Source organism: Hippoglossus stenolepis, chromosome 1 (genome assembly GCF_022539355.2).
Source record: "Hippoglossus stenolepis isolate QCI-W04-F060 chromosome 1, HSTE1.2, whole genome shotgun sequence".
NCBI classification, from domain to species: domain Eukaryota; kingdom Metazoa; phylum Chordata; class Actinopteri; order Pleuronectiformes; family Pleuronectidae; genus Hippoglossus; species Hippoglossus stenolepis.
Window position 1 is genome coordinate 19,834,110 of NC_061483.1, and position 25,592 is coordinate 19,859,701.

Genomic DNA, 25,592 nt, shown 5'->3' on the forward strand with positions numbered 1-25,592 from the left:
GAAGAGAAGGAAGAGAAGGAAGAGAAGGAAGAGATGGAAGAGATGGAGTAAAAAGGAAAGGATATTAGTACCACAGCTACAGTGGTAAACCCAACAAAAAAAGAAAATCAGCAAAACGGTAATAGAGACTCTCTAAAGAATCGTATGAGCCATTGTGATGTTGCAACAATCACACCGTAGCTTTAGACATTAAAATTGGCCAGGAGAAATGTGGGTTTTCTCTTTTTTTACGGCAGTGTGCCAGTTTCTCATACATAGTCAAGTAAGGTAAGGCTTTTATATCAATCTGCTGGGCGGAGACAAGATAAGAAAACTGTTTTGCTGATCAAAAGGCCTGACTGTCAGACTTGTATAGAGCGACGTGAAGAGAGTGGTAGAAGGGTAGAAGACTATATGGGGGCGACGAATCCTCACAGACAGAAGAAGCCAAGTGTTAATGTATTTGACAAAGAAAAAAAAGACATTCTTCATATAAAATATATATATATATTCTTTTCCTTTTATTTGCCAGATAAATTATCTTTGCTGAACTGAGTCACCCCCAAATGATGGAAGCATTTAGTAGCAAAACCACCCAAGGGAACATAGTGGGTCCATACTTACACCCACACACGTACACATCTTAGGTACACGATGGGATGAAGCACGGTGTGGTTATAAGCTGCAGACCATAAAGAGATAAGACCACTCCACTGGTCCCCATCGTTTCGCTTCATCTGAAATGTATTTTTCTTCCACCTTTGTTTTTCTGTCCCTTGTTTATTAACTCTCTTTTCTATAAGGGTAATACAATGCAGCCTAGGCTTGAAATGATCTTGACCTTACCACCGGCTGTTGCAGCACATACTGACTGTTCTCAGGGAAAATAGCCATTACGCTGTATTGAAGGATAAATCAAGTGCTGGGTTTCCGATGGTGCGGACAACACAAGAGAGATGGCAGGGAGAGAGAGAGAGGCGTCATAAAAGACTTTGATTTGCAAGATTTGTAAGAGTAGACACGTTTTACTTCGTAATGTACAATTCAAGGATCTATCGTAGAGCATGTAGTGTTGTTATTACATCATGCATTTGTTAATCTGAAGGAATCATTTTGTTTTTATTTGCTGAGTACAGAATGAAAATATGTTGGTGGTGCAGAAATTCTGTAATTTGACAACTTGAAGTGCAATAATACAAATACAGATTTTTAAAAACCTCTGTATAAATCCAGTGAAAGTACAGATTAAAGGATAACTATTGAATGATATTACTTTTGTTTTCCTACAGCATCATTTATCTGCTTATGACACTGTACCAGTGATCTTTGTTAGGAGGCATTAAGAAGAGTCATTTTCGTTTAATTTACCTCCCCCGTGATTATAGTGACCTTATGGTCTGCTGATGGCCGTCTATAAACCCAATTCAAATGTGATAAAACGGTATAACCATGACGTGGCAGTAATTAAGACGTCCGGCTGTCTTTGCAATAAACTCCCGTCGATATATGTCGCTGATCAGATTTCAGCGAGTCCCCTTTCACTCAGCTGTCATTAATTTCCGGTATCCATGGCCCCTTTGGGCCGATTATTGATGATGTGCCTGAATGAGATGAGGGTAAAATACGTTCTGACATTCAGCACATGCAAGGTTTAAACAAGTTTTTTTACATACATTATGTTTGTTTAAAACTGCAGCAGATCCATTTCTGCTTTAGCTTATTTATTAATGATAAATTCTACACACCCACTCCCTTGTTTAGCTACGTGTGAGAGGATCTTCTGTTTGACACTCAAACTGACTCAAATGTGAGACTATAAACTAAACATCTGACAGTGAACCTTTTATTTAATTCACTCTAATATTTCTTACCCTTGCCCTTGCGGGTAGGATGGCTGTTCAAATTAGCCAGCTCTGCCACAGAGAGCCTGCTGGGTGGCATCTGTATTCATCAGCGACATAAGGCCAGACCAATTCTAATATTATTTTATGGTGATGGCATTTTTCATCCAGCAAGGCTCCAATAACTTCCAACTTAGGTTTTTATGGCTTTGCTCTTCATCTCCCCTTTTTCTCTTTCTAGTCTGTGTTCTACATGCTCATCCTCGCACACTTTCCATTTCTCTTTCTCCATCTCTACACTAACCTTTTCACTATCAACTCACTGTAGATTTTTCCTCTCCTTTCCTACATTCCCTCCTTTTCTTTTCTCCTCCGTCCCATACTACCACATCTTCAGATTTTCATTTATTGCCCGCTGCAGCAGGCTGGGTAATGAAGGCAGTGTTATAAAGTATGGGAGGTGCCTGGGGGCAGGCTCTCAGCCCGTGTATTGGCAGATAGAAAAATTGAAATAGGATGAGGATGGAGACAGAGGGCCACAGACAAGAGCATTAGATTGCCATGAAACACAGAAAAGATCCTAGATTAGAAATATGTAGAAAAACATATATGAACAAAGGAAGTCGTTGCAGGTATATCAGTTTCCCTTTTTTGATTTGTCTGCCTTCCTGTAAAATCTACTATACGACTTAGTGTAGTGGTGAGGAAGAGTGAGGAAACGGCCAGATATGTCAACAGATAAAGAACCAATTTCATCATCACCTGAAGACGCAATTATTAAGCCCAAGTTCTATTTTTCATCTGATGCAGGCACCTGAGAAAAAAAAAAATCCAGAAAAGGAGGACTCAAAATAGCGAGAAATGGGATTTGGAGATATCAGAGTCTGAAGACAGAGAAAAGAGATGTGGAGACTAGTTCACAGTTAGAGGGGAGGGAGGGAGCTGCTGTGAATGAGCTACTCACTGGTCTTTTTATTGCCATGTAAAGCACTGACATATTATATACCAGCATTTACATACTTTTTATTGAATATCATAAACAACGTTCTGAATGAATCATCTGTGAATGAAGTAATGTCACTGCAGTGAATGTGACAAACCCTTTCCTTCAAATCACCAAAAAACTTTATTGAAAGAAAACCTATTTCCTTATAGGTGAGAATAGTTTTTTTTATTCAGAACCTCAGTCCAAAGTGAATCATTGCTAGTGACTAAGCACTTTTACAAGCTAATGCAAAGTCAGTTAAAAACATGTCAGTAAATTGTTCCAGTCAGGGGACATAATCTCTGTCTCAGTTGAAAAAGTAGGGAAGGAGGGAAAAACTGGAAGGGACACAAAAACCATAAAGAAAACAAGAAATAAACCAGAGCATAAACCCAGCAAAATCTGAAATGGATATCCATGGGGTGTACTACCAAAGTGTTAAATTTTCTTAAGAGAGGGCTAGCTCAGCTCTTTCTCAGTGCAAGCAGGACTGGTGGTGGCGAGCGTCACACAAATCAGTCGGAAAAGTAGGCAATAACCATCACAGCCACAGGCAGGTGCGGTTATTCTCTTTCACAGCATCGCCTAATAAGCTCTGTGAAGAGCTTCGCTGTGGGCAGTTTCTCAAATAGCACTTGGAGGCCTGTTGGTCTGAAAAGCTGTATTTTGGATTGTAGATCCTCCATTGTAAAGTTTGACTTTAACAGAAGAAGGGCTCAGCTCTGACATTGTGGTCTTTTTGGCTTCAGCAAACTAAGACATTGACCGACATTTAGCCATTTAGAAACATATCAATTCCAAAGAGGTCTGTAACACTAGTATGAGATGACTTGAAGACATCAATATTACAGTGCGCGCAATGCAATTTGGCCTATAATACATACCTCCAGTGTAATGTGTGGGACTTTAAATAACTGTGTGATGGTAAATGGACTGTATTTATATAGAATCTTTCTCCTCCTGTTGACCATTCAGGGTACTTTACATTACAGGCAACGGTCACTAATCCAAACACACATTCATACAGGGCTATTACATGCAGCGCTTTATCTACCACACTCTGTCAGAACAACTGTCTGGAGCAGTTTGGAGTTCCCTCTCCTGCCCAAGGACACTTCAGTAGCCAGATTGGAGGAGCCAGGGATTGAACCATCAATTTATTCATCAGCCAGGGATGAATAATAATTTTTCACTTCATCATTACCTTCCACTTTCTTTAACAATGTGAAATAGGACGTTTTTTAAAACATTTACTTTGACTTTTCATTTAAAGGGGACTGATATTTACGAGTGTTTGCAATTTGGTGCAGGTCCAAATAAAAATCCAGATCTATTGAAGTTAAATGTGCTTTCATAAGAGGACTGTTGGACCTCGGCGGAGGTATGCTCTTCTAGTTCTATATTTATTTACTTTACCAGTAATTTCAAGTAAATTGAATTGTGCTCTGACACAAATATCCATTAAGACCCCCATGACCTCTGACCCAACCAGGTCACAAAGGGCACGTGTTTGATTACAAAGTAAATCAATGGTTAATGTGACCACAGTAAATTGAGTCATTTGTACTAATACTCTCTCAGTGAGCAGGGTCCCCTAATGGTCCACGAGGGAACAACTGGGTTATTATCATGTGACTGAGACTGAAACAGGAGAAATGTCCTGTTCTAGACTTGACCGTATAAAGTGTCAACTGATAAAACAATATTTTATCATTTATTTAAAAAAGTAAATAATGATGTTATCCTTATAACCTCAGAGTTCATATTTCATATTTTAGAGCTGTGAAATATTGATTGAGTAAGCAGGTGCTGTTCAGCTTCTTGCTGGAGGGCATGTTGGTAGGATTAGTCATTAGCTTCCACTGTGAGCCACAGAACCTTTGACCTGTAATGTATGATGTGATTCCCCCTCATCGTGTATCTTCCAAAAATAATTGTAAGGAGGTGTTGGACATTGACTTACACTTTTAACAAAGCTTGTGACCTATCATCAACACGCTAACTGTTTCATCACTAGTTATTAAATCAGGTTCAATAATACCTGCATCCACAAATCATTTAGGTTATACCTACTGACCCAAGGTAATGTTTTCCAATATTTCTGACATCTATATATTAATTTCAGTGATATCTGTATGTATGTGACTCACATATCTACAGAACCGTTCATCTCATCGGCTTCACACTTGGCAAGTGTATTGTAGAGGGCCCGAGGAACTGCAGTGTTGTCTTTAGTGCGATTTGGACATGGGATACGCTCAATATCAATAAACTGAATTAACAGGCGACAGCGCTCTGTAGCAGTAGTGGCTCGGACTTATCAACAGAAATTACGTTGTTGATCGCGACAAAAGCGTGTTCACAACAACAGTAACAACAAATGATTCTCCAGTTGTTGGTTCTGCATACTGAGTCGAGCTTCACTGAACTTGAACTTTGAATAAACAAGTGAACAGCTCTTTGTGCAGCAGCGTTGGTGCAGCTTCAGGGTTCTGTAGATTGAGTACAGCAGCAGATCTTTACATGCTGTGGCTCAATTACTGCAGTGGCCTGTACTACGAAGCAGGATTTGCAGTTATCGGGGTAACTTCAGGTTAAATTCTGGGTTTCTGGTCCTACAAATCACCATGGCAACCTATGCTGAATGGTAAACTTGCTCTGGAGCAGGAGGTTTAGTTGGAGATAAGAGATCAGCCTGTATAAAAGCTCCGCCCACTGAACAATCAAATCCTTTGAAACATGACATCACTGTTCTTAGAGGATCCTGTGGTGCAAAAGAATAAAAAAACCTTTGTCAGCTGCTGGAACCGAACATAACCAACCGGACACGTAGGAGCAATGTGCTCACAGTACCACAGACAATGATGTACTGGGTGTGTTAGCGTTGGGAATAACCAGACATATTTAGATACTTTTATCCTTCCCTTTAAATAGGTTTATCTTATGAAATTATATATTTATTTTGAATTATGGATAGATAGTTTATAGATTTTCCTTATGACAGCCCCCATCCCCCAGCCCTCTCTCTCTCTCTCTCTCTCTCTCTCTCTCTCTGAGACAGTCAGCCCTCACCACAGTGACACTTCACTGTTGTGTGGGGCGCACTCTCCTTAAAGGGAAGGATAATGAAAGTATAAAACAATGCCTGGTTGGTTAAGTCGGTCCCCTCTGCTAACACACCCAGTACATCTCAATCTCTCCCTGTTCCCAGATGCTCCAGGCGCATCCTGTCACCATCATGATGCACAGTCACATTCCCTGTGCCATGGCGCACGAAAAAATACGTCCATATGTTTTTATTGACTATTAATTGCAAACGTTTCCACACTAGTATGGCCTCAATCACAGCGTTTGTCAAACTAAAGCCCATTTTAGAGGCTACATCATGTGATTAAGTGAAATGTTTCATCTCTCATCCCAGAGGCTTCTTCAGGTCAGTTCGACAGGTCCTGTTTGTAAAGAAAAGCTTCATATTTCGTGGCCCCAAGTTATTTATCTTGCACCCAAGCGCTATTATTTCATGGTCACGTAATATAGTTTTTTTTCCCAAATGTCACCAGGGGGCTCTGTAACTTACACATTTACACGATCAGAGATTTTGTTAACAGCTGTCCTTCCTGCATTTAGCAGCTGTAGCTGTGTTTCTTTTAGTCTAAATAATGAGTTTGTTCTCCTTGTATTTTTCTAGTATAACCGTTTGCTCCTTGTTGCGGAATATGAGGCTCCGCTGTCAGTTCTCTTGTCCATGTCAGTGATTGGTCATATGCAGTAAACAAACCCCTTTATGTGCCCGTGCTCATAAGGCAAACCTGGGTTGACTTAAAGAGTTGATAACCAGCTCTGTGTGACCGTTTAGCCTGATTGCAATTATTAGGTTAAGTTCACATACCCAGGATATCTATATATCCTGGGTATCGCTTCGTAGCACAGGCCCCTGGTCACTTTAACAGCTTCAGAAAGAAAAGCTACAACTAGCATCACCACAGGCCAAACAAACAGCCAATTCAAAACAGAATGGGCACTGCGCTATAGTTGTGTAATATGGTTCATCTTCTACATCATGTTCCTCAATCCCGCTAAGCAATAAAAACAATCCCAGCTTCTCTTTGAGACTGATGACTGATGAGACTTGTGCACCCTGTGACTCCGGGTCTGTCGTTATCTTGGGAGTCTCGTCACTCCTGTTTATGTCTTTGTTCACAGTCTCCTGTTAACCAGGCGACAATGAAAGTGAAGTTGTGCTGGAATACCACTTTAGTATCTGAGCAGGAATCCACACAAGTGGTCCAGAGCTGGTTTAATAAAGGCGTTGTGCAGATTGCCCCTGAGTGTAGAGTTTGTCCCACAACACAACACAATAAAACACAAGCAATTTAATAATTCTAAAAGCCGCAGCAGCCTATATTACTGTGTGTGGGTCTCTGTGTGTTTTCTATATGCTCTATTGCTCTGGTCCACTGTGCCCTGGATGCTACAAAGCTAATTAAATATGCAGCAAGCCAAAGGGTTAAGCATTACACATCTGTCACCTGGCTGTGCCCACACATTTTGGGAGATTTCAGCCTGTTTTTTTTCTTAAACCAAAACACATGCACATATTGTGCATTTAGCCCAGCTGCTACATGACCTGGGCATCCACATGACTACAGGTCTGCAGTAAGAAGGGCATCCTTTATCCTCTCTGCTCCCTACAGATAACTTCAGAAGGCACTTATGGGGGCATAGAAGGACTTTGTGCCTTCTGGGGCTGCAGCAAGGGGACTGTGATTCATGGGATCCATGTTTTGGCCCTGAGGAGTTTGTGTGGCTATTTGTTTGTGTGTTGTAGGTGTGCACTTTTGTATAGGTTTGTGTGTATGTTAAAGCTAAACGAGTGAGCTGTGCCTCTTTCGCATCTCACCCTCTTTGCAGTCACCTCTGCCGTGCAGTCACACTGTCCCTCTCATAACCAATCAAGCCAAAATGAGCCTTTTACATGGATTAGAATTATAGAATCACCCCACCATTAATGTTTAATACAATTTCAGGCTCTTTGCTGACAAAAGCATAATTAAAGCTTGTACATAACCTGCTGGTTCAACCAAAATGCACCATTTTCAGCTAAATTCCTAAGTGCTAGTTGGGGAGAAGACTCAAGGTGCAATTCCTTTTATCCCAGGCTCCTGTTCTGGTAAACCTTTAACAATACAAGGTGTAACACGGATGACGCATAAACTGCTGTGTTCTCCACATTCTTTGTAATCTATCAGGAGAGTTTAGGATGAAGCCAAACGTGGAGAGTCATTTTAACAGAATAGTTTTACAGTTTACACTCTACACTACCTCTGCCAAGGCCCAACAGTCTCCTTACATCCAATCAAGCTGCACCAAATTTCACTGATAGAAATCACCTCCCTTAAATATGTCTGGTTTTTTCCTATCAACATTCCTAAATCATTCCCTGGGAAAATGGTGAAAATGTTGAAAAACGAAATGCTATAGCAAGTCGAACAGATTTAATAAAATGTGGATCAGCCCCTAATCCAGATTAGCACCAAAAATGTGTGGGTTCTCCACATATATAATACCACATATTATTGTATCTGAGATTAATTTTATTTATGTTTGGTGAAATATGATATTCATACAGTGCAGGATAAAACTGCTGAATTTATGTTGTTGTTGTGTTTTTCTGGTCACCTTCTGTCTGCTTCCTCCTTTTTATTTTTCACTCTGTTGATAATGTAAAGTCATCTTCTCTCATTTCAATGATCTCGTTTAATGATCGATCCACTTTTCCATTCCCTCTCTCCCTTCCTAATTGTCTTTCACTATAAAAGGAGACTGTTGGCATTCGTAGGGTGCGGTTGCGTAAAAAGACACGACACATTGATTACATTCACCCATGAACCAATCAGATTCCTTTGACTCTATACATTGGTATTTATATTACTGGAACAGTCTCACTAGTCTTACTTCATCCGTCCATCCCTCTGTCATTCATTGTTCTTATGGGCTAAAGACTTGGGCACCAGTGAAAAAAAGAACTGTGATTTTTGTCATACCATAAAAAAAACTGAGTAAAAGAAAATCAACCTAAATCAATCTTTACTTCTGAACATTGCATTTTAAACACAGGCAATGTTCTCGTTATTTCTAAATGTGGGCCTCGTGCATGTTTTATGTCCTCTTTATGGCGATGTCTATGAGCAGAATGATGAATAATTGACAAGACGCGAAGCTGGATCAAACAGCAAGTCTGCCTCTGTTCGTGCCTCTGTATGCGCAGGCTTCTCTCACTGTGCGTGTGACTGTGCACAGGCATGTGTGTGTGTGTGTGGTTAATACAAATGTGTTTTCAATCTGTGTGTGAGAGAAAGACGGGGAGGGAGAGGAAAAAAGAGGTAGAGTTGTTTTGTGTAGTTGGTGGGATAAACATTTATTACTACAGACTGATGTCTGTTGTCGATAGTAACCATTTTTTAGTGGACAGCTGTGGACTGAACATTTTCTGGGCTGTTCAGCCGTCATGCATCATTACGTTGTCGTTTTCATTACATCCAAATGTCCATCACATGATTACCAATCAGAAAAAAACTGCCTTTGTTGTCCTGGATTTATCAAAAGCTGGATTTATCCTCAGTGATATTTATGAATTTATCCAACATGAGGGAACTGTTTTGACCATCACTGCTTACAAATGATGATAGAAGATTATTTGGCTGCAAACTTACATCTCGGCATAATATCAGAGCACATAAAAGTCCACATGTTACATTGGCCTGCAGTACAAGGGAATCAGTGCTCTTCTGAAAATGTATTTCCATCATTTAAAGTCAATCACTGCTGACTGATAACAAGTTAAAATGCAATTTGCTTTGTTTCTATGTGAAATATCAAATATATTATATATATGATTTTTTTTTACATTTTTCTTTGGTTTGTTTGTTTTTTGCTTAATTTAAAGAACTCATTTTGTATATATTGTTTTGGGTAGTCATGTTTAAATTTTTCCAAACTGAGATATCTCAACAATTGAATTGTCATGGAAATATATACAAACAGGATGAATCAAAGTAATCTAAACTAAACTAAGATGGTGAACCATGTTAAGCATTGTACCTGTTAAACATGAGCATGTGAGCATGTTAACATGCCAGCAGTAGCATTCAGCTCAAAGCAACACTGTCCCTGAGTAAAATCACACCGGGCTGCTAGCATGGCTCTGGACTGTATTTATTCTTGTTGGATAGTTTTGTTATTTGCTAAACCTGGACCAGATCCAAGCATATGGAGAGTGGAGTGTGCAGCAACTGAGATTTAAAACCTTTTCTAGATGCAGAAAAAACTCCACATTTTCAATGAATCAACTTGATTATCCCACTTTGTGCTGGTACAGCAACTCTGCTCATTTGTTCTGTTTTGAATGGAAAATGTTCTCCATCTCTTTAGCATGATTACTGTATGTTTGTCTTTTTTCCCCTCTTTCTTATATATTTATGCAGTTTCTGTGGGACCTATTATTTAGCTAATTGTTCATCTATTCTGCAGTGACCCCCAGTGTATCAAAGTGATTACAGCTGATTACTGAGGATAATACATCCGCTGTTCTATGTCACATAATAGATACTGTATATACAGTATTACTCACACAATCACATCCCTGAACCAAAACACCCCGCACAGACACGCACCAGGCTGCACACACACTGCACACCACACCTTATTCTCCTCCACCGCACGCCCACACTCAATTGGACCTGTCATCTTCTCTTCGGTCCCCTAATGGCCGTCTACTCCTAGAGAGCTATTAGAGTACAGGACATGTTATTGGAAATCAAAGAGGATTTGGAGTCTATTGCGTCCTCCTGCAGGGGAAGCACCCAGCAGAGGTCAACTTGTTACAAAAACACACTCGGTCAACCCTGACCACCAGGATGGATTGCTTCTCAGTACATCTCCGATTCTTTCATCGCCATGGTTACTCTGGTCATTTTTAATTATTTGTTTTTAGCTTGGATAATGAAGAATTGATCACGACCAGACACATTTTAAGACCATGAAAGAAACATTCTGTGTATTCAGCTGTTTGGGCTGTGAAATTAAGTCCCTGGTCAACACTAATCTAGATGTAATCTATTGCGCAGGTTAAAGGGGATTGGAGCAACTATTTTAAAATACAACAGATAAAAGGGTAAAAATAAATGGGGCCTTGTTGATGTGAAACCAGTGAGAGATATTTGTTTAGCCAGACTCCTTCTAGCCTTTCCAAATGCAGAAAAGTTAAATATAGAAGAAAAAGACAAGCGCACAAATCTGTACAAGAGCTTTACACTTTTAAGAAGTAAAGTTTGTGGATTGTAACAACACCAATATGTTAATAAAGCCGTTTAATTATCAAGCAAAATATGTTATTTTTGACTTTGACTCACTGAGAGTTAAAGAGCATCAACAGTGCAATGATTTAATCTTCACTCGTATAAATTGATAATTTATAATGGGACAATAGTTGCGTAATTTCTTCAAATTAAAATGCAATTTGGTTAAATTCTCAAGTCAAGAGTTTTAAAATACAGATTATATTCCTAAACAAACATGTGAAGGCCTTTCTTGAAAGACAGACATAAATCAGATGCTATTTTTTGCTGATTACCACTTTGTTGTAAAGTTTACAATTTGTATTATTTGTTTTTCACTTGGTATAAAAGTAACAAAATATATGTGACTGTGTACTTCAGCAACATGCTTTCATTTTGTCCAAGCTAAGGGCCCCACTCTAATGGAGAACTACACTAAAATGTCTTTGTGTCAGCACCACTGTTTAATGTCTAAGCAGAAAACAATGCCCGACTCCCAGTGCAGCTCGAAATTTTGGAAGCAAAGATGTACATTAAAAGCTGTGGCTAACAAAAAGCAGTGCAGTGCAATTGATCTGAGCTGTGTGCAAAGGCAGGACTTTGGGGAAATCAGAAGCTTCATTAAAGTTTCATATTGTATTTCTGTACACTTGCAGTTTCATCTAGTGTCTCTATTTACTTAAGGGCCCAAACTGGGTAAAGTTGGAATCACCTCGGGAGTTTGGGTTATAAAAGCGTCAACAACACAATTGTTTTGTTAAAAAAAAACTGTCAACGTTTTATCCGTGGCTACTTTATGCTCCCTGTTTTGATATCGATAAGAGGACATATTTGTAGTTTTAAGTACCAAAAATCTTCTCTCTCATGATTCTCTCTGGAGCTCTAGCAACAGGAGATTAGTCAGCCGATCAGAAGAGAAGCCCTGTCCACACTTTGAAAAATCTATGTGTTTTTATATGTGTATGCATGTATATGCATATGTATGTGTGTGTGCTTGTAAAACGAAGCATTTGGAAAATAATTACATCACAGCTTACTTCACTTATGCCCACTGTTGCGTTGTGTAATGAGTAAGCATCGGAAACAAAAAAGCAATGTCAGCAATATACCGGTTTCTCAGTTGGCACTGCTAGGTCTGATTACAAGTTTGAAGCTAAATTCAGCATTTCAGCTCCGCATAACTGGCTCGCCCCAAATTACTTGGACCACAGTGCCAAAGGAGAATAAGCTCAAAATGTGCTTCCCTGGTATTTGACATATGGATGATAGAGACTTTATTCCCACCTACTTGTCCGGCATGATCGTTTGACTGTTTGTAGATGTTTTTGTGTTCTTGTGTGGACGGAGATATTTCATAAAATGTCATGTGGATTTTGGGGAAAAAAGCTGAAATGAATTGAAAGACCAAGTAGAAATACTGAATATTCCAGGTAAGCACTCTGGGTGGATCATGCTTGGGGGCACAGGTGAGGACAGTGACTGTTTCATTGGGACATCACACTGTTACAGAAATCCTGACGGCTTCACAGACACACACAGTATCTGAATACAGGCTGTGGAATGAGAACCTTGATACCTTATGATAAAAAAAAGATAACGTGGGACCTTTAAAAGTGACCATGTTTCCAGCAGAGTGAACTGTATTACAATCGTGTTTTGACGTGTAGTCATTAGAAATCGTGAACAAATTCAATTTAAATCTTAAATGTGTCATATTATACATGTATGGGCACTATGTCCCCTGTGACTCTATAGTGTTTGTCCATTTACAGCCGACCTGTCTGTATCTGCCTCTCTTTGTGTCAAACTGTCACTCACCGCTTTTGCCACATTCAACCATACTGTCACATGTAGACAGCAGATCACACTTACTGACACACACACACACACACACAGACATATATATTTATATACGACCAGGATATTAGTCAGCTAGGATTCCCTCTGCACTGCAATTGATCTGTGCAAATCATACAGAAACCAGAAAACCGGTGCCAGTCACAGACACACACACACACACACACAAACACACACACACACACACATACACACACACACACACACACACATGCAGACACAGATTCACAAATTCAAGTGTACCAAGTGTACTTGCTCTTTTGCCAGATCTCTTTCCCCCACACATGCACATGGCAGAACCGAGAGCCAGGTGTCTTTGAAAGGTGCCCAGGTTTGATGGCCTGTTGCTGGCAGAGGCTTTTAGAGGGACTGGTGGTAGCTGACTGTCGAGTTTCCTGCTGGGCTTTTTGTACCAAATTGTGGGATGTCATTTTATGAATGAGGGTGTCCACAGGGGAACAAAAGGAATGGGGGTAACACTTCACAGAACTCAGACCTGAACGACTGAGAAAATCCTGATACACAAAAATACACAAAGTAAACAGCTCACTCATGTCAGATAGTATATGAGGCTCAGAATTTTTTTTTTTTTCAACCACTTGTTTTTTTTTACCTCTGCCAAGAAGGTTATGTTTTTCCGTCTGCATTTGTTTTTTTGTTTGTTTGTCTTATAGTCAGCAAGGTTACACAAAAACTATTCCAAGAATTTAAACAAATCTTGGGGTGGATCCAAGCATCTTTTTCACTTTCACATTGTGAGTTTTTTTTTTTACATTTTCAGTAATTACTCGGAAAATATTTTATAGAATAATATATACTGTATCTGACCTGCTAGTGGCAGGAAAGGTGAAAGAGACCATGAATGTCACATCACTCATAACAAATAATTGTTGAGATAGTTGAGGCTGACACAGGCATGCTGCGAGGATGGCATTTTTTTTTTCAATTAAACCTTAATTTCGAAATGATAATTCTCTCAATAGACATAAAAGCTTATAGCCGAACACTGTCTTTTTGTGACTGTATTCAGAGAATTTTGAAGCTGTTATGCAGGTCTCATGTGTTTTGCTGTTGTGTATAACTCGGCATATTACCTATTTTAGCATTGGCAACACAACAAAGAAATGCACAGAAAACACAGAAATGTGAGTTCTCTCACATCATAAATATTTATAACAATGTACCATGACCCTGTGATACACCTTTGTAAAAGTCTCATGCAACGTCCGCGTTGTTTAGAGCCACCTGAGCGAGTGTGTTTATGTGTCTCCAAACTTTAAACCACAATGTGCTCTGATGCTGTGCTGAGGTTGGACACACTTTGGTGTGGATCTAGATGTGAGTGTGTGAGCATGCATGTGCCTGTGTGTGTGTGTGTGTGTTTGTGTGTGTGTGCAGCCCTTGTGTGACAGCTGTGCCCTTATCAACAGCACGCTCAAAAATCAAGTGTGCTTATCCAGACAAGCGTTTCCGACCCAAAATACAATAAATATCTCCCTCTTTCCTTCCTGCGTCTCACGGGTGCTGCCACGCTCACACCTGATGGTGGCAGGAAACATAGCACACTCACATCTGACCTCTTTTCTATAGCTTGCAGCATTCCGCCTTGATAAATGTACAGCAGGTGAGATGGGTGGACACAGGAGAAAGAAAATGAGGGACAGGAGCACAGAAGAGAAAGGAGGAAGGGAGGAGTAAGGAGAGAGGTAATATGGAAAGGCAGGGAAAGGGAGGCAAAGGCCACCTTGGTGTTGGCAGAAATCGTTTCCATGATGTTCGAAGTCCGCAACATTCCCATTAGGCTGCAAAGAATTGGGATTACACACACAGGAGGCGATAGAGAGGCAGGGACGGTGATGAGGAGTGAAGGCGGCAGTGAGTTTTGGAGCGATGGGCAGCGACCGGGGGGGAGAGCAGCTTCCATGCTCATGACAGCAGCTGAAATCCTATCCAGTGGAGGAAAGAGATGACACCCCCATAAAGGAAATTCACGGGGGAAATGGGGCAAGTAGAGGGAAAGAGATAAAAATGACAGCAAAAAAGACATAAATGGAGTGTGTGTGTGAGTGTCACAGCAAGAGAGGGAAATGGCAGAAACCCGCGGATTGTTTGGACATTTGTTTGATAGCTTTGGTCAGTGGGGTTGTCCAATTCAGCCAACAAACAGCACGTTTATGCAAACAGCACTTATTTACTGTTGTGTCCCAGTTACCAAATCCCTTCACTGCCACACATAATATGAGCAATGTTTTGCACAGATAAGGCGACAGCATCAGACCGAGTAAAGGCCATTTCAACTATGCCTCTATAAACCTGTACCTTGTGGTTTCTTGGTGTGATTATTATTTTTATTTTTTCTGTGCACCAAATGAAACCTTGAAGCTTCTGGACTGTAATAATCAATCGTCTTCATGATTTAATTTTCCTGTGTTCGGCAGACCTTGAAACACCAGTTCTGACGGTTCACCAGACCATCAGTGACGTGCGCGGCAGTTACTACCAGGAGAAGACGGTGTTCCTGCGCTGCACCGTCAACTCCAACCCTCCTGCCCGATTTATCTGGAAACGCGGGAACATGCTCATCGAACAGAGCAAGGACAACGGAGTGGACATCTACGAGCCGCTTTACACTCAGGTACACATGAACACGTACGCAGCACAGACACATTGCTCCCCTGCTTTCTGTTTTTCTCTCGCATAATCCTCCTCCCACTGCATTGCAACCAGGTTTTTACCCTTATCTTTGAGAAAATGTCACTCCAAATCTCTCTACTTCTGCTGAATGTTCAGTGTTTACATGAACACTGTTACAACTCTATGGTTGTGACCCAGAGGCTCCAGGGTCATACGAAGTTAACTGTCCACTCACGAACCCCCCATTTCTGAACTCTTCAGTAGCTTTAACCTTAAGTCAGAGCTGCAGGTCTGTGAATGCCAATCTCCAAATGCCAAATCAGCGTGCATGGACCTCAAGAAAGAGTTATATTTAGCATTTAAAGAATTTGGACCGACATGTCACTTTTTGTTAGCCTTTAAAGAAAAACAAGAAGACGAGTGCTTAAGTGTAAGCAAAAGCAAAAATGAGGGATTAAATAATGTGTCCAACCTTGGCAGTAAAATATAACATTTTATTTATTCCTACAACATGAGCTCTAAAATGTACTGGATGCACATAGACATCAAATCTGGCTCTTTGTCCCTGTTCAATCATCTGTCCTGAGAGATCCGATCTGTTCCTAGTACGTCTGCTCACACACACAAGATGAGGGACCATTAATGATAGAATCTCATGTCCCCCTTAGGAGGGGTTGAATTAATCTTGTGCAACTGAGCTGTGAAGAAAGATTTTACAAATTTAAGAAAAAGTCTGAGTCATTATCTGGTGATCAGTGTTGATATTGTGGCGGTGGCTACAAATAAATCAGTGTATGGGCTCTAAAAATCATAAATCACATTTAAACAGCAGCAGGTCAGAGGCGTCAGCTGAGAAGACGCTCCTTAATATGAGGCCCAGGATGCATTTACGTCCTCAGAGCAAAACAATGTGGCCACACGTGTCCCAGACCACCTCCATGTGGTCTGAGTGATCGGATCTCAGGACGCATTAAGGTGAATTCAGATCTGAACTTAGCGCTGACCACTGATCGGATCACGTGGGACGTTAATACCAGGTCTGATTGAGATCTAGGTCTCTTAACAGAGACTCGTCAGCTCTCAGTCATATTGAAATAAGCTGCTCATCCCATCAGTTGGCAAGTTACTCGTTCAGTAAACCAGCGAGTCAGTAAGATGACAAATTAACAAAAAAAACAGTCTCTCAGTCTGAATGCAAAATCACTGCCTCCACAAAGGAACCCCCCTCCCCTTTATCCACTTATCAAAGTGTCAGTCAGCCACAGAGCAGATCCCCTGGAGTTCAATTAGCCAGCCAGTGGAGCTCCTCTCAGAGCTGCCTGAGACACTGTTAGTCAATCACCTACTGGAGCAGGCCGACAGTCGTACAGTATCAGACATGAAGTCTTGATCTGAACGACCATCAGCGATGTTGAAAGGGAGCATCTGCATGACAAGCACAGAGAAAGCTGTTGATATGGTTAGAGACATACAGTAGCTTCATGAATAGTCAGCGTTAGGACGGATGTATTCTGCCTCAGTTTCATTTTCCTGATGGTCTCATGCATTTGAAATTCATCATTACAGTGAATCCATATGTTGATAATCAGAGCATGGAAAGCACATAAACACAGTGTGTGTGTGTGTGTGTGTGTGTGTGTGTGTGTGTGTGTGTGTGTGTGTGTGTGTGTGTGTGTGTGTGTGTGTGTGTGTGTGTGTGTGTTTGTACCCTGTTTATCACACTGCAGCTCATCAAAAATGTATGTGACTTTAATTCAAGATTACAACCCAGTTTAGAAAAGACTCAAATAAAAGGCTTGGAGCTCTCTCATTGATATATTCTTATGTGTTATGCAATGTGGAGAGATTAGATCTATGGTTAGGATAATGTTTTTATATGATTGCCATATTAATCACATGGAAGGTTATGTGATGAGATATATATATTTTTAAATTCTCTGTTTCAGTACGATGTTGTGTGCCTGTTTTGTAGACAGGTTTTGAAGGCACGCACTTCCCACCTAGATAGCACACAGATGTGGGCAACTTCAGGCAATGATGCAGCCCTTCTGGCCCAATGTGGCCTGAACAAAATGGATATTAGCCTAAAGTGGCCAATGTGGCCCAGATATCCCAAAACACTTTTTTGCAAATTTGCGGTGATTCAGGTAAGGTGTAATCTGGATGTGAACCTAAATTGGCCCATGTGGTAAATGGTGAATGTGACCCAAATAGCACAAAACTAATTTGGGCCACTTTTGGTTGATGGGCAGTATTGCTTTGGCTTACTTGTGGCCCAGATCTGGCAAACAGGAGCAGACCGCCCAAGTGCCATTATTCCACACTGTATGTGGGCCAGATGACAGTGTGGCAGAGTGACAGTGTGGCCAAAACAATTCTGCTATGTGGGAAACTAGGTGCTGGACAGAAGCAACAAAAACCAGGCGGCAGTCAAAGCGCACACAAATGTTTTATTCACCACCCAGGTAATGAAAATCCTGAACTGTATGTTTTGTGCCATCCAGGGTGAGACCAAGGTGCTGAAGCTGAAAAACCTCCGACCCAAGGACTTTGCTGACTACACCTGCCAGGTGTCCGTACGCAATGTGTGCAACATCGCGGACAAGTCGGTCACTTTCAGGCTCACGAATGCGACCAGTAAGTTCAGCTGTTTGGTTGTTTTGGCAAAAACAAACTGAGACATGCTAATGCCTTCACAAAAGGAAGCATTTCTTTTCCCTGCTTTGACTCTTGCTCTCTCTGTCTCTGAGTCTTTCATCCCTTCTGACGGTTCTCTGCACGCCTGCTGTATCGTGGCTCGGGAATCTCTTGCTGTCTGTCTCTTTCTCTCTAGTTTAAAATTGCTTCAGTCTTTACTTGTTCGGGGAAATCGCATCCTCCTTTCGCTCTCTCTTTCTCCCACTTCCGTCACTCTCTCCCCCTCTGTCCCTCTCTCTCGCTCTCCTATAAGATTTGCTCTCAGTCCCCCTTCGCCCCTCGCCTGCCTCCCCCACGTGGCTTGGTGTTCGCCTGTCTTGTTTTTCTGTTGCTCAGAGCCCATCTCGGGGCCGTCAGCTGAGATTCAGTTGTCACACTTCCTGTTATCTCCAATTCACTCCACACTGCTCTGTCCATCTCCATGCCACCACTCGGCAACTCTGTTACTTACGACAACATTGTTGCCGTTGACAACCCTGTCAGATTTGTTATGGTCAGACTGATACACCACGGGGGAAAAACCCTGTGCTTGTGTTTTTTTTTATTTCTTATTATTCAGTATTCACTAAATTCCTTTTCTTCTCTCCCCTTTCTTTTTTTCGCTGCATTTTCTAAATGCCAGCGGGATTGAATGTTAGTATAAGTCGTGCTCGACAGTTAAGAGCTTTATAGTTTTTTTAAAGTGTTTTTCAGCCCTTTTATCAGCGATATTTAAATCCTTTTTGTAGTGTCAGTGAATTCAAAAGAAAGGTCCTCTATGTCAAACCTAATGAAACATTCTTCCTATAGAGCCGAGGCACTACACTTGTTTTCTACATGCCCATAAACCATTTGAAGATAAGAGCGCTGTTCAGGGTTTGGTGTTTAATTCCTTTTTTTTTCCTCCCCTCCCACTCAAAGGCCCTGAATAAATATACACTGAAAATGTAGAAAGAGCAAAGTTGTGCAGATTGCTTTAAGTAAGTGACAGATGGCTATAGGTTAACCAGAAGCAGCCTCATGAACAGAATATAACGTCTTTAAATCTCCGAACTCCGAAATAGTTCAACTTGTTTTTTTTTGCTTTCTTGCTTGGAGTCAGATGAGAAGATCAAGGCCTGGTTCGGATCAAAGTCCACTTATTAGCACGGCTATAGCTCACTAATTAACACATGAATTAACACATTATATCATATTTATTTAATCCGTACACAGCAATTGGTGTGTAGGACAATAGTTTGAAGAAAGAGTCCAGCACGTCCTGGCGGTATAGCATCTTATTTACCCTACAGACATGACAGTGGTATTGATCTTATTCAAGTAAGTTCAAGTAATTCCTTTGGCATCAACTTTCCTTCGAGCAAGGCACTAAACTTCACCTGTCCAGAAGGTAATCAGTGATAGTATCATTGAATGTGATGCAGAAAAACTAAAACTGTACAAACAGGACAGTAGTTAAAACAAGCATCATATAATTGGACCATACGGTTCTAGTATCTCAGTATTCTTCATTAAATGCTGAGGTGGAATATAATAAGGTGCATTTTTGAATTTGAGGTACTTTCATTATATGCATAATGAATGCATATAATGAAACAAATGCACATTTCAGAGTCTATTATTGTACTTTTTCCTTCACTACGTCTATATTTGACCATCTACGTATATTTTTGGCATTGAGGTTTAACATACAAAACACATGACAGCTTATGAAATATGATACATTGTTATAAAATAACTACCCAATAGTAATTAGAAGTAGTTCAACTGATTCAATAATCCATTACTTGTTGGAGAGTAAATTAAATCAAATAACTGAGAAATGTATTAACTGTTTAAGACATTTTTAATGCAATAATACTCAACATTAAATGGTACCAGCTTCACAAAAGTGAAGATTTGTTTTACAAACCACGTCATTAATTGACACCTCAATTAATGAGCCAGTTACTAAATTGGCCCTTAATGAATTAGTCAGTTTCAACCAAGTATAAAAGAGCAGAAAAATAATGATTTATCAGTTACAGTGAACATTTCCTCTGCTTTGAGTTCTTTTACATTTGACACGGATGGAAGTAATTCCATGCTAACATTTAGTCAACTTTAAGGTAATACTTTTATTACCTGACTTTGTAATGGAGTATTTTTACCCTGCAGGAATAGAGTTCACACTTCGCTGTGAATCCATGATATCTTTTTCATGGCAATACTGTGTACTCAGTAACACACTAAAGAGTAAAGAGACAGGGTTTTATTTTTTGCTTCCTTTGTATCATGGCCACAGGTATCGCTGACTTTTTTGTTTACATGTTTTATTTACAGACTCTGAACTGAAGAAGTTATCACTCTTGCAATAAGGCCTGATAGAGATAAAGATTATCTAAAGTGAGCTGAAGGTGCAGAAGGTGCAGAAGATAAAAGAAGGGGGAACAAAGTTTGGAGTTTCTGTGAAAGAGTGTGCAGGAGAGAGAGGTGGTGGCAGACAGATATAGAAAGAGGAGGAAATGAAAGCCTGAGAATAAATCAGATAGAAAATGAGAGATGGACATGGCGAGTAGTAATACTCAGGTGAATGTACCGTGGCTCTCAGACACGTTATTAATTTTGAGCTAACACCACAGAGGAGAAGGGATGGTAAATGATGGATTATGATAGAAGAGAAATGCCTTTAATAAAGAGAGAACCCTCAATGGATTATGGGGGACTAAGTGTGTCTTGGATATGATTTATTTAAACACATGAATAGCTTTTGATATGTATGTATATATACATTGTATTTTAGATAATATTCATGAGGTGTAATACCATATCAATCAGCAGTGGTATACCAAAGGCAAGGGAGCCCATTTTTGGCTCATTGGCCCTTCGGCTCTATCCATTAGTTGTAACTTATCTCGAGGCGTAAAAATCTGCAAGCGTTGAAAATCAACACGTCGGAGAGTTAAAAAAAAAGGGTTTAAATGCTCCTGCTGTGTGATGTAAGTGTTCCTCATTCTCTCCCCCTCTGTCTACCTCTCATCCCCTCTTTGGATTCCTGTGGTTGAGATCAGTTTTACCCCCACAGCTCAGACTACACACGCACACACACCCAAAGACACAGACACACAAATACCATAACAATCAGCACTGTGCGCCTGCCTGGTGCTGGCACAAGGACTCCGAGTGTTGCCAGAACGGCCCATCTGTCTGGACCGCACAGCCGCACAGAGTGGCAGAAAACATACACAGCTTAGTCCGTGTGTGTGTCTACGTGTGTATGTGTGTGTCTCTACTTCCTAACCTGCTCCCCCGGTAGTTTGGGAAACTTGGCTTGAGTGTGTTGGAGCTGAGGATTGAGGAAGCTGCAGTTTAGGAAATGTCTTTATATTTATTTTTACAGTTTCTCTCACTGCTCACACACATTTCTTAAAATAAACCTCATTAACATGGTTCCCCAAAGACTCTCTTTCTAAAAATGAGCTTTTTTTTTCACACATTCTCTCCACAGCCACACACGCCAACTATAATGGTGTACTGATATTAACCATGCACACACCTGTAGGTTCCCACACCGAACCTTAGACTGTATGTAAATATCGACGACTGCTCCCCTAAAGGGAAGCCAACACATCTTGATCACCTTCTAGTGGCTGGCTGTATATGTCATGAATCCCACATCCTCCTTGTTAGTGGATGGGACATGGACCAAACTAAAATGTCAATGTTCCCAACAAGGATTTCTCAAAGATGGTTTTGTTCATTTTAGGTAGTTCCTATCACACTGATGTTTGTTCATACATTGTATTTTTTTAAAGTTTGCTTTAAAAACAAGGTGAAATGTCATGATTGCGATTGCTTGAGCGCACGTATCGGCAGGACCTACATACCACAGCTCCACGTTTCATAAAGTATAAGTGTACAATAACTATAACTGTATCTAATCCTGCCCAGATCTGCTATTTCTGTGGGATTTTCAATATTTCTAACACTTGACTACTACCTCTGAAAATTAAGTTTGTGCTGAAGTTAAACATATTTCGGCCACAACACTCTGAGAAAGGTCACAGATACACTGAGGTTAAAGACAAGGTGAGAAACCGAGAGATGGCCACAGGAATAGAGATGATTGGAAACAGAGGAGAACACACAGTGAGCTCCTGCTTTTTCCTTTTTTTCCTCCATAATATTTATCCAATGAGTGTATTTTGTTATCACCCCCACTGAGCTCCTTTTTGTCCTTGCAGCGTCAGTCACTGCTTAGATTAGATTCATCCAACTAGGTCATGCCATCACACTGATACACCGCGCGGGAACAAGGGGATTGATTGATTTTTATATCATAATCTCAGTTCGGGATTTGAGTTTGGGGCTTGTGCCCTCCAGTAACTCTCGACGGCGGACAAATCCTCTCCAATGGCCTCCCAAAACATGGGAGCAATGCTCTGGAGATGTTATTTAAAACGATGGCTTACGGGGGTGGAGAGGGTAATGGAACAAGGCCGGGACATGTGTAGGGATGGAGCAAAACATTAGATTGACTTCTGTGGACTTTTTGTTTTGTCAAAATGGGCATTATGGAAACAAATATGAAAATTGCAATTTGCCAATCAGTTGCAGTGTCACTCCTTACACATTACTGCTTAGTATAGTTTTTAAAGTTTTTTCCCCCTCATATCTTCACTTTATTAACTTGTTCCTCTGAATACCAAAGTCTGAATACCACCACCACTCGTGGATTATTATATATTTTTAAGTAGCTAATACAATACTTTTTTTAAATCACTAGATGTTTTTATTGTAATGGGCTCCATCAGAAAACATCTAGGTGTCAGTAAGTGGTACATTAGTGAAATGGTTCAGTGAACACAAATTTATCCGCATTCAAAAATTAATACAAAAGGAACAATTTAAAATTACACTTCACATTAAAACAACACTGTAGAGCGCATACGTCCACCAAGGCCCAACAGCCCTTAAATTCAATTTATTCTCTTTTTCACAAAGATCTCTGTTTAATTTCTTAAAGAAACTCACAAAAATGCTCTTTGAAGCTTTGAAGATTTCTTCCTTGGCCCATAGTCCACCCTTACGCCAAGTTTCACTACAATCGGTTCGGTCACTGTTCAGAGACTTTCTCACAGTTTGTAAATGCTGAGCCTTATGAACTTGGGAAACTTTAATGTGCAGCTCTGCGTGTCAAAATATGTAATGAAAAAAAAGTATTTTTATGATATGTTGATATAAATGTGACAAAATGCTGAATCACAGCAAAATTACACACTGCTGCAAAAACACACAAACACAAAGATTTAAAACTGCTGACAAACTGTGTTATCCAGTCAATCTGAATTATGGGCAAGTAGATTTAGTCTTATATTGATTACTGTAACTCTACAGTGCACCTTCACAACAATATGACAGTCGAACAAGTGTATAATATATATAGATATATAATCCTATTGAGTGTGAATTCCCCTTTGAAAAGCTGTGGATCAATGTACAATCTGCAAGAACCCTCAGTACTAAAGCCTGTGTGTGCTGCATCTGTTCAGCCAGTTTACACACAAGGTTGTGTGTAACAGAGCACATCAACAAAACAACACAATGTAAAAACATGAATGAGAAGAGACAGCGTCTAATATAAGTGGAGAGTTGTGTCAGCAGAAAGATTACAGACAAAAAACAAAGTCTTAATTTAAAAAATCTGATATTTATGGTGCTGAGATCTTTGAGTTAGAACAAAGTGTATCAGACTTCTTATTTTTTCCTTATAAAAGGTAGACTGATGTGAGGTTGTGTTTTTTATTGAGGATCTTTTCTTCTTGTTAATATCTATAAAAATGTATATGTTCAGTTTCTTAACTCGTAGAAAATGCTGCAGGTGACTGTGAAGTTTTGTAACCGAATCACACAGTTTTAGAAGTAACACAATCTGTCCACAGACACATACACACTCAGCAAAGTGTTCAAAACCACCTCTGTGGTAGTTCCGGCTAGAGGTGTTTTTATTTTTATTTTTTGCCATTATCACACACACACACACACACACACACACACACACACACACACACACACACACACACTCTTCCTCTTGTGGATGGTAAAAATCTTCCATTTTTCAAGACACACCTGGTACTTCCTGTTAGTGCTCCATAGGCCGACCTGCCACCACGCCATCATTTTTACTGACTCAGTGGCTACCAAACACAAAGCTACACCTCCATCTCCACGTTTAAACTTATATTTTCCGCTGATTTCCCCACTAAGTCTGAAACTGGGATCACAGCATGACAGTGATAGGAGAAATAAGTCATAGTGAGTGAACAAAGACAAAACTGCAGAAAGAAGGAAGACTGAGACCCAGGTATATGAGACAGAGAGAAAGGGAAGGTAAAAAGATGGATATTGAAGATACAGAGGTGACAAACTGACAGCGAGAAGGAAAAGAGGGAGGGAGGGAGCAGAGAGGCATTTGTTACCTGGTTGTAAACTGCTGTACTGCCCATAAATCCCTTTACTTTGGGAAGAGCACTGGCTGATCCCACTGTTACCGTCACCCACGCATCCCCAGGAAATTGAAGCTATAATTCTCAAATCCTCAGTTCCTCCCTCCTCGTTTCACTCTTAGTTTTATCTCTCATGTTGTTTTTTCCTCTCCGCAGACTTTCTTTCTATAATTTGCTTATTATTTTCTCTGGATTATGTGTTTAATTTGTTTGGTTGTTTATTCATTTGTTTCACAAATGAATGTAGGGGGCTTATCAGTTGTCTGTGTGTGTGTGTGTGTGTGTTTGTGTGTAGTGGGTATTCACACAATGAAGTGCACGATAGCAACTAAACCAGGGTGATAATCACTTCCTAAAGGCCATATTCTTGACCTTGAGAAGAAACTAAACCCACACGTGTTTCTTTTCAGTCTAAGATAAGTGTGTGCTTGACATCATGCATGTAATCAATTAAGATTAGCTTTTCACCTCCTCTGCATGTGCTGTGGGTTTTTACTCTTCCCTAGTATGCTGAATGTTTTTTTACAAAGGTTTTTCCATTAATTTTCATTTGTCAAGCGTTCCACTAATTCTCCCTCTCCTGCCATCCACTGTCCTGTGGCCTTTGTCCATCTTCCCTTCTTGCATTGTTTTACAAATGTGCGTCAAATATCACATAAGACACAAACATTTTAAAACAACACTTAAGAAATCTGTTTTATTACGACCTACAATACATCATTGAATTTCAGTAATTTTGACAACTAGGAAGGAGAAACCAAACGTTGAAGTTTTTCAGACATTTTCCAGGGTTCATTTC

General features: G+C 40.3%; 1 protein-coding gene across 2 annotated transcripts in view; it reads left to right on the plus strand.

The window, feature by feature from the left end:
- The window catches only part of LOC118113156 (MAM domain-containing glycosylphosphatidylinositol anchor protein 1), a 175,484-nt gene that overhangs the window by 90,443 nt on the left and 59,449 nt on the right, over positions 1–25,592 (plus strand). For both annotated transcript variants that reach the window (XM_035162589.2, XM_035162598.2), the window contains exons 5-6: positions 15,437–15,633; positions 18,137–18,269. In XM_035162589.2, coding sequence (XP_035018480.1) covers positions 15,437–15,633; positions 18,137–18,269 — 330 coding nt within the window. The remainder of the gene's footprint in view (positions 1–15,436; positions 15,634–18,136; positions 18,270–25,592) is intronic.